The sequence below is a fragment of the Ceratotherium simum genome, chromosome 30 (genome assembly GCF_057802395.1).
Source record: "Ceratotherium simum simum isolate JZ-2026a chromosome 30, ASM5780239v1, whole genome shotgun sequence".
Classification (NCBI taxonomy): domain Eukaryota; kingdom Metazoa; phylum Chordata; class Mammalia; order Perissodactyla; family Rhinocerotidae; genus Ceratotherium; species Ceratotherium simum.
In genome coordinates, this window is record NC_141929.1 from 35,549,617 (window position 1) to 35,566,481 (window position 16,865).

The 16,865-nt window shown below is 52.5% G+C and overlaps 1 protein-coding gene across 1 annotated transcript in view; it reads left to right on the forward strand.

Moving 5' to 3' along the window:
- The window catches only part of ZNF423 (zinc finger protein 423), a 321,245-nt gene that overhangs the window by 88,464 nt on the left and 215,916 nt on the right, over window positions 1-16,865 (forward strand). Inside the window, exon 3 of the mRNA XM_004431589.3 lies at window positions 15,966-16,166. Coding sequence (XP_004431646.2) covers window positions 15,966-16,166 — 201 coding nt within the window. The remainder of the gene's footprint in view (window positions 1-15,965; window positions 16,167-16,865) is intronic.

Sequence of the window (16,865 nt, forward strand, 5' to 3'; positions counted from 1 at the left end):
CCCATTGTAGGTCTCGGTAAATGTTTTCTGAACAAATGGGTGTGTCTTAAATAGATGCTCCTGGGTCTCTCTTCTGGAGAGGAGCACGAGGCTGGCCCTGGGGGCGCAGCCCTGCTTCCTGTGGCCGCTGGTGCCGACTTCTGTGATTCAGAGCTGGCAGCTGGCAGAGAGGGGAAGGTGTCTCTCAGAGGAGCCTGCTTTCCAGAAGCATCCAGCTCATTTCCCCCACCTGGGCTTCCCCAAGGATAGAAGAATGAAAGGCTTCCTGGAAACCCTCCTGGCTTGGCCCCTGGAGGGTGGAAATGACTTGGGTCCTGTGTTTAGCTGTTAGTGACGAAACCCAGGAAGCATCCCGGTTTCATGCCTAGGAAGGGAAAAACCTTCTTGGCTGTTTGTTGGAGGGGAGAGGAGAGGAAGCTGCCAACTGAGAATTCCCGGAGTGGGAATTTTCTAAACTTTCCCAGTGGGTGTGAGGAAGAGGCCCCAATTCTACTCCCACTGAGCAGAAGTGTGATGGTGAGTGTGCATGTGTGTGTGTTTGTGTGTGCACACCTGTGAGTGACACCCAGAGACAGGGCTCCTGGGCCACTCTGCAGGGTCACAGGCTGAGGGCATCTTTCCCTTCAAGGTCAGCTGCCCAACCTCTCCACCTGTGTCCTCTGCACAGAGGCAGTGGGGGACCAGGAAGGTGTGAAGAGAGGAAGGCCGAGGGCGGGGGAGCGGCCATCCTGTGGGCCTGACCCCGTGCTGATGCACGCAGCAAGTTCCTTTCTTGGGAGTCATTGTCAGCCAGGGTGGTGACTGAAAAATTGTGCTGGAGAATCGTTATTATTTCAATTCTATTTTGAAGACACTAGGACAGTACTTAGGGGTGGGGGATACTGAGACTGGTTAAATACAGATTTCCGGGCCCCATATTCAGAGAGGGACTGTTGGTGTGTCATCTGTGTTTTCACAGGCCCTCCTTCCAGGTGAGCTGACCCGAGTGGTCCTTGGACCTGCAACTCCAGACACGACCCCCGCCCCCCCGCCCCACGCACGCTCAGAGAATCTTGTTAATGCAAAGACTCCCAGGGTGAACCCAGTTGCGGAGCAAGGAAACCTTTTCTCAGATAGAACAGTCTCGCTCTCTCCCCCATTTGTTCCTGGGACCTGTTCATATTTGCTTAAGAGCTGGGAACTGTGAGGTTCCCCTCTAGATGAAGCATTAAACACGGGCTCTCAAAACGACCCCTGGATGAGATGACCACGGCACGGGGCTGAGCGGAACAAAGTGTGGAAAGGTGACAAACCGGCGTGGTGCTCAGGATCCTGTTCCTAGAAACCGATTGCTGAGTGTGTCCGTACATGCGAGATCTTGTTCATCAAAGTGGTCACAGCGCACACCTGTGCGTGGTGGGATTTCAGGCGATTTTTACTATTTTCTGTATACTTTTCTGTATGACTTGTGTCTTCCACGTCAGTCGCAGTGTCTTTGTATTTAGAAACAACGGCAAAGCTTCATTTTTGTGAGACAGAAGGATACTCAGAAATACAGAAACAGTTCTGGGGAGAAAGCCGGATGGGACTACTGGCTGGCCTGATAGACTCGCAGCATCAGCCCTGAGGTCAGGAAATGCGGGTTCCTGTTGGAAGGATGGGCAGAGCCCCCAGCTTGGGCATTTCTGGGCCGTCCCCAGTCTTTCCTGCGTCCGCCGGGGGTCCCTGTGCCCTGCTTGGCCGAGGTCTCCCGTGGGATCTCACTCCCTGGTGCCCATGTCTTTGGTGATCTTGGTGCTGCTGGTTGCCCTTCTGGAGTGGTGCCTTGGCTTGAGAAGGAGGGGACGCTCCGCCTGCCTCGTCTCTTTACGGAATGCCGTGGAGACGGGATAGCAGCACCCGGGCCATGTGGATACTTGTCCTTGTCCTTGTGGGAAGGCTGCAGGTCATGGCCGTCTTTGCCGCGGCCTAGACTTCTCTGTTCTCCTCTTTCTGCACCAGAGGGTGGAGCCCAGGGGAGCCCAGGGGAGCTCATAACCTGGTGCCCCGGGGAAGCCCTCCGTGCTCCGCAGGAGCCCCAGTCTCCTGGAGATGGGAATGCTTGCTCTGCCTTCCTCTAGTGGTGTGGCCTTCCCTTCTCTGGGTCTCAGTTTCCCCATCTGTAATTGAGGCTGGTAAGAGTCCCCACCTGATAGGGCAGGAGTCACAGTGGGTGCCTGACGAGATGTCTCCTCTTCCTCGTCTCCCTGCACAGAAAAGGGGCTTCACTGGAAAGATTTCCAGAAACTGTTTTGAACTCTGACCCTGGCCATATCTTGCCCGTAGCGAGTGATCATCTGATGTTGCCTGGTGCGATTTCTTAGCAACCGGCTCCTTTTGGTAGGCCCAGCCATCAGATGCTCTCCTGTGGAGACAGTTGGAGTAATTCTTTCGTTCGATGTGCACTCGTGGAAGGGGGCCAGGGATGCGTTCTAGGCAGTACCTGGCTCCTCCTTAAATTAGACTGTTTTCCATTCTCATCTCCCCAAAGGTGGTTTTCCAGACCCAGCTGTGACTCACCATCTCAGCCTATCCACAGGAGGGGCAGAAAATTGGTGAGAAGTTGGAGTTGGAGCATTGATTTTTTTTTTTTTTTTTAAAGACATGAAGGTGGAAAATCTGCATTTGGTTAAAAACTACTAACTTGGTGTTGTCCAGCAAAGGGGTCCAAGAGGGTCTGCTGAGGAATGGATGTACATGACTTTAATTCATCTCCATCTACACTCATGCATTTGCCACCCAGCAAATAGTTCTTGTGCACCTACTGTGTGCCAGGCACTGTCCTCTTGTGCACCTACTGTGTGCTAGGCACTGTCCTAGGTGCTGGGGGTTCCACAGAGGACAAGACAGACAGAAGTTTCTGCCCCAGTGGAACTATGGCCTTTGGTACCTTTGATTTTCTCAAGCCAGCAACTCTCCTCCCCTCTTGGCCCCTTCCTCCCTGCCCATCACCCTGGATGGAGGGGAAGGAGCTTGGGGCCGAGGCAGGATCCACGGACCTGAGGACCAGCCTTGGCTCTGCCACTAACTTGCCATGTAGCCCGGGAACAAGACCTCGGGTCTTAGATTCTGAAAAAGCTGTGGATTGGACTGACTCCTTTCTTGGGAACCTTCTCTGTTTAAAGTCCCCCAGTTCATTCACCATTTGTCTTTTAAAAAATTTTTTTTGTGTGTGTGTGAGGAAGATAGCCCTGAGCTAACATCTGTGCCCATCTTCCTCTATTTTGCATGTGGGTTGCCGCCACAGCGAGGCTGATGAGTGGTGTAGGTCCACGCTCGGGATCCGAACCCACGAACCGGGGTGACCGAAACGGAGTGCGCTGGACTCAACCACTATGCCATGGGGCTGGCCCCTAAAAATTTTATCATTTAAAAAATTTTAGTGGTTCAGCAATAGTTTTTTTCTATTATAAAATATTTCAGATTTATAAAAGAGAAAAATGTCCACCCAGGACGTACCCACCAGATTAGGGAACAGAACGCCATTTATCATGGAGCTCCCCATCACCCTCCTCTTCCTCCCCCAGGGCTCAGCATCAGTCATTTCCGTGTGTGTCTTTCTTCTTGAAATACATATATTCTTCTTGAATGGTATATAAATACCATTGGTATACGTTTTAAAGTTTCTATAAATGTTCGCATATTTTACCATCTTACCATAGTTTATCTTTGGCAACTTGCTTTTTTTCTCTCTCAACGTTGTGTTTGGAAGATTCATCCATGTTGATACTTGCAGCTCTCTTCTGTTAGGTTTAATTGCATAGTGTCCACTCTGTGAATGTACCACAGTTTCTCTCTCCATCTCCTGTTCGTGGAAATGGAGATGCTGTCTAAATTTTTTGGCTATTACAGATAATTCTGGGGTGGGTATTCCCGCAGAGAACTATCAGGTCCAGGCCTGATAGTTCTAGGCTAGTTCTCTAGCCTATAAACCTTGCTGTGAAATGACTGGGTCGAAGGGCTTGACTCAGACGCCCTCTGCCCCCCCCCTCCATCCGTCAGTTCTGCTCTTTCCCACTGGTTCCAGAAAATGCCTCAGGATTGAGTCTCCGTAGCCCCCCTTGGGTCACAGGCCCATCTCTGATTGGCCGGGTCTGGGTCCTGGCCCGTCCCTGGAGCTTGGAGGTGGGCAGCCCCAAGTGAGCCTCCCTGAGAGTGGGCGGGGCTGGCCCCAGGGCAGGTCAGGGTGCTGTGGTGGGGGCTGCACTGCCCAGGGTGGCTCGCCCGTGCTGCTGGGGGAAGTAACTCTTTTGCCTTTACCCTGAGCTGTCTTAGGAACCCTCGTCTCTGTGGGAACAGCAGTGATTGAGCAGATTAAAGGAGCCTTGGTTTGTGTTTCACTCTTTGATATAAGAGCACAACCCAGGGCAGTGGTTTTCAGCGTGTTCTTTCTAGAGATGGGGAAACTGAGGCTCGCAGGGGAGTGTCTGTGGGACCCGCTGAACCTGGGAAGATACTCTCTTCTTCTCCCCACGCTTTCTCCCTGCTCTCAGAGGCCAGGTGGCTCCTTTAATGGTCAATCCTGCCGTTTTATAGGTGGGGGGACAGGCAGGAACAGGAGGGGCTAACGTTGCACCTTCTTTGTTTCTAGTCACTCATCTAACACCCTCAACACACCGCTGATGCAGGATGTTGTTACAGATGGGGAAACCGAGGCTGAGAGATGGGAGGTGACTGGACCCACCCAAGGTCCCAAGAGTTAGAGACAAAGCTCAGATGACACCGTAGGCATCTCCTTAGTCCCCTCCAGTGCTGTGTCCGCCTGCCCTCATTTTAGGGTACTTATCCACCCCAGATGGAGCTGGCATTGCTGTCTAGACCCCAGCTGGACCTTCTCTGGGGCGAGGAGATAGTCCACTGGGTCCCCGTCTCCTCAGCTACATCCCCGTGGGTTCCCCACAGAGGGTCCTTCCCTGCCTTTGATGCAAATTCTTGCGCTTTCCTGATAATTTCCTGGGCTCTTCCGAATGCGAGGGGGTCAGCTGCGAGGCGTCTTGGCAATTTATAATTCTTGAAAATTCTGTTTGGTGACATGAGTTAGCATTTAATAGACACCCTGCCACCTCCTCTCTCCCTATTGTGACAAGCTCCTGGCAGAATCCTTCTGAGACTCAGGTAATTGCGCCACGCTGGGAGCGGGAAGACCACGTTGTGCTTGAGTGCATCTCAGAGGCGTCTCCACAATAGACAGTCAGGGATGCGTCTGCTTGGCTTCAAGGTAATGATTTCAACTTAATTTGACCCTTGATGAGGGAGCCCATGTTTCTGGTCGGACGCAGTCTTTCAGTCGGGGCTTGCCTGCCATGCCTTCAATGGCAACACAAATAATTCCTTCATAACAAGTGCCTTTCACAGGGTGTCTGCTGCTGACAGCTAATAGAGAATTATTGCCCCTGAATGCATTTCTGTAATTACTTCCCAGAGATCTGTCTTTGTGTTCGAAGACATTTCACACTTTAGTAGCATAAGTGTTTTGGGAGAGCACGAGCAATAATTATGAACAGTCTTTCCGTGAAAATAAACCTAAAAAAATTATAAAAGCTAATGCTAAAATTGGTTAGAGTCAGGGAGGAATTTCATTTGAATTTGATTCATGTATATTTATTCCAAATATAATAACCTTTCCTGTACGGAAACTTTTTTTTTTTTAAACAAATGTGGTAATGATACAGAGAGCCCGCTTTCTAATTTTTGAGCAATGCTGAAACTGCAGACTGATTAAAAGTGACAAGTTGCTTGAGACTGAATAAGGAAGCATAATCGCGGAGCCCGGATAGGAGACATTTGTGGTAATGGAAAATGAAATGATTCACAGTGTGATCAATAAAAAATTAGCAGCATTTAATAAAAGGTTTCTGCCTCATGTTGACTAAAGAACATGGCGAGCAGTTTGAAATCCTAGTTAAGTGACGGTTTGAGGATGAGACGGGGGTGGGGATGGGTGCGGGTGTGTGTGTGCATATAGATCATGGGGATATTGGCCGTCGCGGAGGAGACAGCCAGGCCCCTGGGGTGGGTCTGGAAGTTTCCTTTGCGCTGCCCACTTGACATTTGACCGGTGGTTAATCCTCCCCAGGTCTCCCTTCCTCTTTGTGTAGGAATGTGAGTCCTGGGCACTGGGCAGGCCTTGCCCTTGTTGGCGGGCGTGGGCCCAGTGGCTCCTCACTTAAATTCATCGGCTGGGAGGGGGCACCCGCCTGAGGGATGGCTGTGTGCAGGCTGAGATCCCTCAAACCTGTTGTCTGAGCCATTGGCTTTGTTCTGTCAGCTGCCTTAGGATCCAGGTTTCTGGAGACTTCTGGAATGTCTTACAGCCCCCTTGTGGGACTCAACACCCTCTTGGGGGCCAGAGGGAAATCAGCAGAAAGCCGGCAGGCCTTAGCAAGTGGATGAGGTTACGCAGAGGCGGGTGAAGAAGCCCACTGCTCACACCGGTCCTTGGAGTGGGGAGGGGGACCTGGATGGCGTTCAGGAGAGCTGGCTTCTGGCAGCCGAGGGTGCCATCATTTGGCTCCTCCTCAGTAGCAACAACATGGTGAGAACCACTCCATCAGACACGCTCCCTTTTCTCCAGGCGCTACTTCAGGCTTCCCGGGAAGGTGGCCGCGCACCAGGCTGTCTCCGGGCCCAGCTGCTTGTTAATTTTTAAAGGCTTTATCCAGCCTCGCCACTGTGTCTGGAGGCAGGGGGGCTCCTGGCCTCCCAGGCCCCCTGGGGCTGGACGGGAGACCTTGGGGTGGAGGATCACGGGGGCAGCTGGCCTCTGGGTTCCAGCAGTGCCTGGGCGCTCTGCTCTCCGGTCCCCGCGTCCTGGGGCAGCAGCAGGACGGGGGTCCTGTTCCCAGCTCTGCTCCCACTGACCCGTCCCTCCTCAGAGCTGCACAGACCCGTGGCTGGATCTTTAAATGCTAGCGTCGGAAGGGCCCTTCCGGACTGCTTTGTTCACTCCTCCACTCAACAGACGTTGATGGGGCACCTGCTGTGTGCCGGGCCCTCTGCGGGGTGCTGCTGGGGTAGGGAGAGCCGGGGGCACAGCACCCACGTTGACGCTGTCCACCTGGAGCCTGCTCCCCACACGGAAGGCGATCGGATGTCCCGATTGGATGTCCCTGCAGCCGGAGGAGAGGTGCCTGGTGAGCGCCCAGAGCTCCCGTGGGGGGCCCGACCCCCGGGGGTGGGGTGAAGGTTCTGGAGCTGAGACCTGGTCGGCGAGGAGGAGCTGGCTGGGTGAACTTCTGCGCACTCTCTGGTTTTACAGCGGAACTCCTGTAAAGCCCCGCACTCGGGCATCCCAGTGTCTGAAGCAGGCGGAGTGGGGCTTCCATAGTGTGAAGGTCACGTGTCGGCCTCCTGCCCTCGGGCCTGCCCCTGGCACTGCGACGAGTCGCTAAGGTGCACTTTAAATGTATGGTCCAGGCCTTAATCTACAGATGGAGAAACTGAGGCCCAGAGAGGGAGTGATCTGCCGGGATCCCCCAGCGACCGCCGCGTGGCTGTCTGCTCTGGGTTCCATCTGCCTTTGACCCCAAGCCGCCCTTGCCCGGCCTGGCCACCTGTCCTGCGTTTGGGGTACACACCCCTCCCCTGCCCCCTTCTCTCCCCACCAGGGGGCTCGTCTTTCTGCCGTGGCCACCAGGGGGTGATTTGTGCCCCAGCATCCTGGCCCTGAGTTCTGCTCCAGGACCAGGAGCAATTAGGAGCTCCAGGCCATGGTGCTGCCGCAAATTAGCTGGATTTATCGAGCTCCCCACGCTGCCCCACTGTCCTCCCTCCCTACCCACCTCCGCCCCGCGCCTCTATCTCCTCCTTCCCAGCGGCCGTCAGAGACAAACATGACAGCAAGGAGAGGGCAGCGTGGTCACAGCCTCAGGAGGTCACGAGGAGGTAACAGTGCACAATTTTCCGGGTTCCAAGGTGGCTCTGGCCGACTGTTCTTCATTACTGCATGTGGCGAGATCAGTTTTATTAAGATTGTGAGGCTTGGAGGAGCGACACTGTTAACCACTTGCTGGAAAAATAGAATTTTTTCCTTTTTGGTGGGAGTGTTTGTGATTGCTTTTTGTCCCCCTTCCTGCTCTGCCTCTCCCTCCTTCCCTCCCGCCCATCGGCCATTTTTCTTTCCGCTGCTTCCTTACCTGTCACAGTTGGGAGCCGGGTCCACGGGAAGCTGCCGTCTCTCTTTGCCCCCATAGGGAGCTCCCGAGTCCTGAGCGGGAGGGGGTGATATCATCCTTGTTTTCTAGGTGAGGAAACGGAGGCCCAGAAGTGTAGGTAACCAAGGTCACACAGGAGTGGACTTGAACGCTAGTCTTAAATCTCCAAAGAAGGGACACTTTCATCACTGCTTAGTTAACCTCCCTGTCTGGTGAGGACCGAGCAGATCACCCTGGGGCAGGGGCGTGGCTCTTGCTGGGCATGCCCCATGGCAAAGACCCTCAGGGGGCACCCCCAGGCTGCATCCAGCCCTGTAAGACCTATTGTTTTGCCCATGCTGTGTTTCTTAAACCTTGAAGTCAACAGTTAAAAATCCAGAGATTTCTGGGGCCAGCCCGGTGGCCTAGTGGTTAAGTTCAGCATGCTCCTCTTCAGTGGCCCAGGTTCGGTTCCCAGGCATGGACCTACACCACTTGTCGGCAGCCATGCTGTGGCAGTGACCCACATAGAAAATAGAGAAAGATTGGCGACAGATGTTAGCTCAGGGCGAATTGTCCTCAGCAAAAAAACCCAAAAAACAAAACAGCAGCAATGTGTTTGCTCTGAGCCTCAATTTTCTGTGTGGTGACTATGTTTGAGTGGGGGCCACCCCCTTGGATGTGTGTACATTCCCCCCAGCCCTGCCCAGCCATTCTACTCATTTGCATAATGATGGGGGCATTGGAGTTGGGAGCTTCGGTCCACTCATCTTCTGAGTGTCAGAGTGGGCTGTCTCACCCATCTGAGCCTCAGTTTTGCCTTCTGTGCAATAGGTCTAATGGTAACGTCTCCCTAACTGGGCCATAGGTCACTGGGTGAAGGATGCAAATGAATTGGAAGGTCTGGTCTAAGGCAAGTGGTTGCCATCACGCTGGTAATCATTTTGGCCTCAGGTTCTAGAATTCCTGACAACAAAAGAGACATTCTCTGGTCGGTCCTTATCAGTTTTGTGGTCAGCCATGGGCCTGTGGAGCGGGAGGCCCTGTCCCCAGTCCTGCATCGTCAGCCAGGGCGGAGCACCCCAGCAGGGCCTGTGTGGTGCAGCCTGGGTCATGTTCAGCACAGTGCTGACCACGTTGGAAATTCCATCCACAGAGCCATCAGCGCGGGCAGGGGAGAAACAGGTGACCCCAGATAGCCATTCGGAAGTTGCTTCCTTATTTAAGAAGTGGAACTTGGACAGCAAATTATGTGTTAAAATATTTGCCTACAGCTCTGCTGCCAAGGGCACCCTTTAGGCTGAGTGTTAAATGTTACCCCGCTGCCTGCACTGCAAATATTTTAAACCTGAAGATAAATAGTGGCTGCTTCGTGGAATTTGGGGCCAGCAATGGATGCACAAGCAGAATGTCTAATTGGGGTTGGCGGGCTCCTCTCCCAGCCCCAGCCCCAGCCCAGCCCCTCTCGTCCTCCATCCCCCAGCCCAGGAGCGCGTGAGAAAGTGTTCATGGAGACGTGTCCTTCTCTACCAGCGGGGCCCAAACACCAAGCTGAAGCTACGCCAGGGATTTGACCCGGCCCAGGTTCCAAAGGTGCTTCCTCCCATCCTGAGCCTCGGGAACATACTGCTAGTGAACCATGGAGTGTAGGAAACTTGCCGGCTGTTAGTTGGAGTATGAGTTTTCTCTTTAAAAAAATGTTGCTCTGGGATAAACTCTCTGGAAATGGTAGACCCTCCCTGGACTGTAGTTCAGTTGGGAGGCCCCCCAACTACATCCAGGGTGAGAGTGCAGGAGAAGTGGGCTTGTGAATTGTAGGCTAAACACGTCTACACTGTCTCCCTGGGGGCTGGCCAGGACAGACCAGAGGTCACGCTGTTTCTGGAGGAGGTGGGCTTGTAATTCGCTCAAGGTCGCACGGCGTGGAGGGGAGCCCAGACTTGAGCCCAGGATTTTCCTCTCCTGGTCCACTGGATTTTTTTGTCTGTGTAGACGTTTCTGTGCCTTTCAAGGGGGTGTGCGCCCTGACACTCTCCATCCTCAGGAGCCTCCTCCGAGGCCTCCTGCCAGAACCTCCCTTGTGGTATGATTGTCTCTGCCTCCTATCCAAGTCGTGGTGCTGCGCATGTGGGTTTGAATGCTAACAACAGCGGTAAGACAGGATAATCGTAGCTACTGTCTTCTGAAGTTTTACTGTGGGCCAGGTATCACGCTTTGTATGTAATACCTCATTAAAATAATTTAACTTCATTAAATTTTTCTCAGAGAGGGTAAATGACTTGTCCAAGGTCCCCCAGCCACTAAGTGATGGCGTGTGGATTTGAACCTAGACAGGCTGGCTCCAAAGTGATTCTTTTCTGTTCTCTCTCTGTCACCTCGACAGAGCCTGAAACGTGACTCCAGCTGTTGGCTGCTTGTGTGTGTTGTTGCTTAATAACCATCTTTATTGCAATAACTTGGTTCCGTCAGCCCCACTGGAGCCCACTCTACACTGGCATTCCCGACGCTGCCTGTACAGTTGGGTTCCCTGCTCACGCCTTGGACGTGCCTAGAATTCACTCCCTGGTGGTTCTGATTTCTGTGGAGGTGGATGGTGCAGTCTCCCGTCCACGTCTGATTAGGAGAAGGAATGAGAAGTGGGAAGACCTTCCCAGGGCTCGCCAGCCTCCGGGGCTGACTCTCCTGCCTCCCTGCTCTCACCTGGCGCCCTTCCTGTTCCTAGCATTCCCTCCTGTCCCGCTCCACCCCTCCCTGGTCCCCTGCACCCTCACCTCACCTTTGCCCACTCCCTTCTCTTCCCACCTGCTCCAGCTCCTCTCAGCTCCCTGGAAACCCCACAGGGCTCCTGGACTTACACGTCTGGTGTGTAACCGTGTGCACAATTCTTCTTGCGTCAGTGGCCATCCATTCAGGTGAGCCTCACCTCTGCCCCGTGAGGCAGGAGAGGACAGTGTCTATCATGATCAGGCTCCTCGTTGACATAGGAGGAATCAGGCTCAGGCAGAAGTGTCTTACTCAAAGTCACTCATGGGGTGGGGTGGGGGGTACTAGAGCTAAGACTGGAACCCAGGTCTGGGACTGACCCCAGCCCAGGCTGCAGGTCTTACCACCTATCCCTCCTCTTCGGCATTCATTCATTCATCTATTCATTCATTCACCCACCCCATATTTATTAAGCATCTTCTCCGTGCCAGGCCTCATGTGGGCTTTGAGGCCACCAAGATGAATGGGACTGTGGAACACCCTGTATGTTGTAGCAATATGGGTGTGTTATGCCTGGCACAGAGCAGACACTCATTAAATATTTGTGGGATGAAGGAAGGGAAGAATGGGCGAATGTGTGTGATTATTGGCACTGGTATATCTCCCGCCTCTCAGACTCTGCCCTTGTTTTCTCTATCCCGGGTGTATGGGGGCTGCTCTTGGCCTCCTGCCTCCACTGAGCAGGTACTCAGCCCTGGGGCCCCAGAGATGGGACTCCTGGAGGCCCCTGATTAGTTCTCGGACTGCCCAGGGTTCTGTGCTGGCTAGCTGATCCCCATGGTCCCTCCCAGGGAGGAGAAGAGGCAGCCTTCTTGGTGAGGTTCTCTCTGACCCACGTGCTGGCGGGGAACCGGGGTCGGAGGGAAGAAACTCTCGGGTGTTCTCAGGCTGAGCCTCTCTCAGCTGGCCCTCGGGAGCTGTGAGGCCCCCATGGCCCTGACTCATGAGCTCCAGAAGCCTCCCTGAGAAGGTAGGAAATGTCCTGTTCTCAGGCCTGGCAGTCTGCGGGCAGCCTGGCCCCCCGGGCCTCTCCCCTTTCCCTTTATCCTGGCGCTGGACTCAGCCCTGTGGGGAGCCCTGTTAGGGTGTGAAGAGTTCCAGGGGAACAGGAGTGTGAAGCCCTTGGCGGAACACACTTGCGGTCCAGGGGATTGAGAGAAGGCCCATGTGGCTGCGGAGACGAGTGCTAGGTCAGAGAGATCAGCAAAACCCCTGCTGGATCTTGGGGGCCGGACAAGGACCCTACATATGACATTGAGGGGTTTACAAATTCCTCGACACTTGGCTCGTTTCTTCATTGAATCTCTACTGTGGGGAGTGGTTAATAGTCAGACATAGCCGTGTTTGAAACCTGCCACTAGTGGTCTCACTTAAGCATCATCACCTCACAGACCGCCAGTGTGCTCACTGGTAAAATGGGGATACGATGGTGCTCAACTCATAGGGCTGCCCGGCTGGCTGTGCTCGGAAGGTACCTGGCACACAGCAAGTGCTCAATAAATGCTTGCTGCTCTTGGTGGACTCCTGGGCTAAAGGATGGAGGTATGCACGTTGGAAAACAACTAGGCCTTGAGTTGTCCCGGGTGGGGCGTGAGGCTGGGGAGGTAGGGAGCTTGGTCAACAGGACAGAGAGGCTGGCATTTATGGTGCCAATTCCGTTTCCTGTCCCGTGCACGTGGCCCTGAGGGAGCGAGCCCTTTTCGAAATGTTTAGCTTGGGCCTTCCCTGGGTGTGCTTCAGGTTGCCCCAGGCAGCCCCAGGCCTGAGGGAAGGGCGCCAGCAGCCCGTTTTGGGGAAGTCCTTCCCAGCCCTGGAGGCCTCAGTGGAAAAGAAATGGGCTCCTGGCCTGCTGACTCTGCGTCATCTGTCCGGGGTGGTTGGAGAGACCAGCGGGTCAACTGTAGCTCAGGCCCAGGAGGTCACCATGTTGGAAACGCGAGGCAGCACTTGGGATGGGGACTCAGACAGGGTCAGTTGTGGCCTCTGGGCCCAGCCTCCTCTGTGCTCACTTGAGTGAGGACCCGTGGGGACCTCTGGGGCTGGATGAGGATGGGGCGTGGGACAGTCAGGGCCATCTCTGACTAGCCAGAGCTGGGTCAAGGGAGTAGGAGAAGTCCATTCATTCAGTCCCCAGAGGCTTCCTAAGCAGCTGTTCAGGTTGGGCATGGGAGTGAGGAGACCCCAGAGCGTGCTCCAGAGGGGACTGGCACTCTCTGTCCTTTGAGCTCCCACCTCCCGGGCCTTGGAGAGCTTGGGGCTCCAGCAGGTCCCAGGCCTGGTGGAAGTGGGTGCTGCTTGAGATCAGAACTTGTAGGTTCAAACCCTTGCGTGGCTTTGGGTGACCCCTCAGAGCCTCTGTTTTCTCATCTGTGGATGGAAGAATTACACCATTTACTCTTTTTTTCTATTGTGAGGTTCAGATACTGTGGGCCATGAAAGTGCCTTGCAAAGAGCGAAGCCCTGAGCAGGATGGAGGGCTAGCTGTTCTCGAGGTCCTGATTCTGCTGACGGAGCGGAGCGCCCCTCGGGGGCTGGGTCTTCAGGGAAGTCCCGCTCCCCCAAACTTCTTCAGGCCCCCGCGTTTTCCCTCTCTGGCTTCCTGAGGTTCAGGCTGGCTGCTGTGCGACCCCAGGGGACACCAGATGATGAGGTCCCCACCTTTGCCTGCCTCCCCTCTCCCGCCTTCCCATTAGTAGAGGGCAGCAGGGGAGGTGACAGTTCCTTAAAACAAATTTATACTCTTGGATGACTTTATGGGTTTTTGCCTTATAAAAACCCGAGAGTTGACATTCTGATTTATCTACTCCTGAGTCAACAGGATGTACCAGATTTAGAGAGATCAAATGCATTGTAATGTTTGTGGTTCCAGTTGTGGATCAGATGAGCTATTATGGAAAGTGCTGCCAAGTAAATATGGTGAAAAAAACCCCAAAACAAACAAGGGGATAATTTAAATATGTCTATTAAATTGTGTGTTAAGTAAAGTAGCACAAGTGTGGTGCTGAATGTGACTGATTATCTGGAGAGCTGGTGTAGTAGATAAAGCCAGAATTATGGTTCTTTTTTCCTCCCTTCAGAACATTTTGTTTTTTATTGAGGGAAGAGACTGTAAACTAGGAATTTCAGAGATGGCGCTTGACTGTGTAACCATGGTTGTGTGATGACTTGTAACGTTGAAGGCTCCAAATGATATTTCTATTTCTTGCCGACGCCGCAGCAGCAGATCAGATTTCCTGAGATAAATATGCTGCCTTGCTTTTAATGGGATTTCTGTATTGCCGGGAGTCGGTGTGTTCTGATAATAAAAGAACCTAAAAATTGTACATCCCTTAATTGGTAAGAAGAGAGATGTTTTGATGGGCCACAAATGGAAACATTGATTTTTACTACCTCAGCGCAGTTCCAAGCGGCGTGTCATGCCACGTTCCCTGCCACGGAAGGCAGCAGCTGGCTCTCCAATGAGCTGATTTGTGATTGCTGCTTCTTGACGTCGGGTGCTTGGAAGTGCGTGTTCCACGTGGATGGGAGAAATAGAGCCCTTATAACATTATCTGTTTCTAAATTGAAATATTTATAGGACTGTGGCTTCCACCTCGAATTGAATGCGTTCTTTGCTTCGTTTCTCTGTCTTGCTTTGGCGACCAGCCCTCAGGGGTGTAATGGTTGTGCACTGAAGTTTTTTCTGTAACTGCAGTGTTGTGTGTGAGACACACACGTGCACAGACGCATGTGCACGCACACACACACTTTTGCGTATGTGACTTATGTTTGCATAAATATCTTTACACATAATAGAGATGTCTCTCTTTGATTTAAATCAGTGCTAGTTTCTGGACGGGGAGATCTGTTTTTTGGGACAGATTGTGGGAAGAGACAATATGCGCTTTGATTTTCCAGTCTGAGTCTCTGTATTTTAAAGGGCAAGTTTAATCCACTGACATTTATTGGGATTACTGATATATTCTCTGTGTTATATATACCACGTGTTTTTTGCGCTTTGACTTACAAGTTCTTGATACGTCCTGTTCCTCTCTCAGGTTGAGGCTATGCTGCATTTCCCACAGCTGGGCAGGGACGTGCACTAGACAGGAGTCAGGATGTCGAGTTCCACATCTGGGGTGCTGGGGATGTTGCATCCCCCTGGCTGGATGCCAGGTGCCTTCCCTGTGAAATGGGAATAACAAAGCTGTCCCCCTCTGCGGGCAGGGGGGACCATGATTGCTTGAACCTCCTTTTATCTCTAAGATGTGTGAGACTGTGAAATGGGGCTATATGTGTGTAACTGTGGCTTTATAAAAGCACAGAACGCTCCATAAACGCAAGGCATTGTTATCATGATCGTTAATTCACTTTTCTCTACAGTTTAGCTACTTGTCTGCACAGTGCTAAGCATAGCATAGGTATTTTACTTTAAAGAAATTGGTGGAATGATTCTAAGGCTGGTTCTCACTGTCTAGGGTGATACCAGGGCACAAGTGAGGGCTTAGGTGCATGTTAAGCTTGCGATCTATCTGTGGTCCTGCAAACACATGTGCTTCCTGAGTTCCAGAATCAGGACATCTTTATGAAGAACTGAGCCAACATCACCATATTGGGAGGCTTATTGTATGGAAGGTGAACTTGGCTAAGAGATCTCCCAGCTCTAAATTGCAAGGCTTTGGGGGAAACTAAAAGTTTAGGTGCATTAGGAACAGCTGATGGAGGCTCCAGAGAAGTGTGTAAGAGAATTGGGTTTTTAGGAGATAAAATGATAAGACATTTTCACCTCTGTGATGGGTCATGACCCTCAGCATCCATGCACAGAGGGAAGATGACAGGAAATCCCCCTAGAAGATTTGCACCAAGAATTAAAGAATCTAGTTGAGAATTATGGCACCATATGCTACAACCCCCCCCCCCCCCCCATATATTAATACACTGAGAGATGTCAAGAATAATGGACCCTGGGAGGTAGAGTAATTAAATGTATCTTAATAAATGCCGGGCGATTCTTTTAAAACCCTTCCCCAAGACCCTGTCAGCTGACATGGACTGTATTCTTCCTGTTGGCAGGAGGCCTAGAAGGAGAGCCGGAGTGTGATCGGAAAACCAGCCGTGCGCTAGAAGACAGGAACAGCGTGACAAGTCAAGAGGAGAGAAATGAGGACGATGAAGACATGGAGGATGAGTCAATTTACACCTGCGATCACTGTCAGCAGGACTTCGAGTCTCTGGCAGACCTGACGGACCACCGGGCCCACCGCTGTCCTGGAGGTAATGCTAAATAGTGCCGGGATTCTGACAGGTGGTTATACGGATAATTGGACATAGCAACAGCTTGAAGCCTCAAGTGAGATTAAAGAATTAATAATGTAATTTTACAGTTAATGTCATTTTATTGTGGTGTCTTGGGTACCCTGTATCCACCTTTTAAATGAAATTAAAAATAAAAGCAATGGCTTTCCGGCAGGCAGGAATTAGGTGGAGGCACACTGTCCCTGCCCCCTCAAACTGCACTCTATAGTACGTGGGCCTTCAGTGGGTGGGTCTGCACCCCGGATTTCTGCAAGGCCTTTTGGAAACCCAGAAATTAAGAGGCTATTAGTGCAAAGTTAAGCAGCTTAAGTGTGGAGAGCTGTGTGAAGGAGGGAGCACTGAGGCGGGCTTCATGATAGGACGGGAGAATTTCCAAGGCCAGGAAGAGCCCATGCAGAGAGGGACCTGGTCCCACCTCTGTGCTTGGCCTCCTGCTTCTCTGAGTGGGAGGAGAAGGGTGGCTAGGAGCTGTTCCTTTAGACCTGACTGTAGCCCTGCTTCCTAGGTGCCTCAGAGAAGGTGGGCAAGGCCATGGTTTTATGGGAGCAATTTAAGACTTTATGAATTGTGTGTGTCTGTGTGTCTGGGGCATGTGTGGTGGATGGGTGGGGAATGGGGGGCATGTGTATTCCCTGGGGTGTGGCAGCCATGCTACAG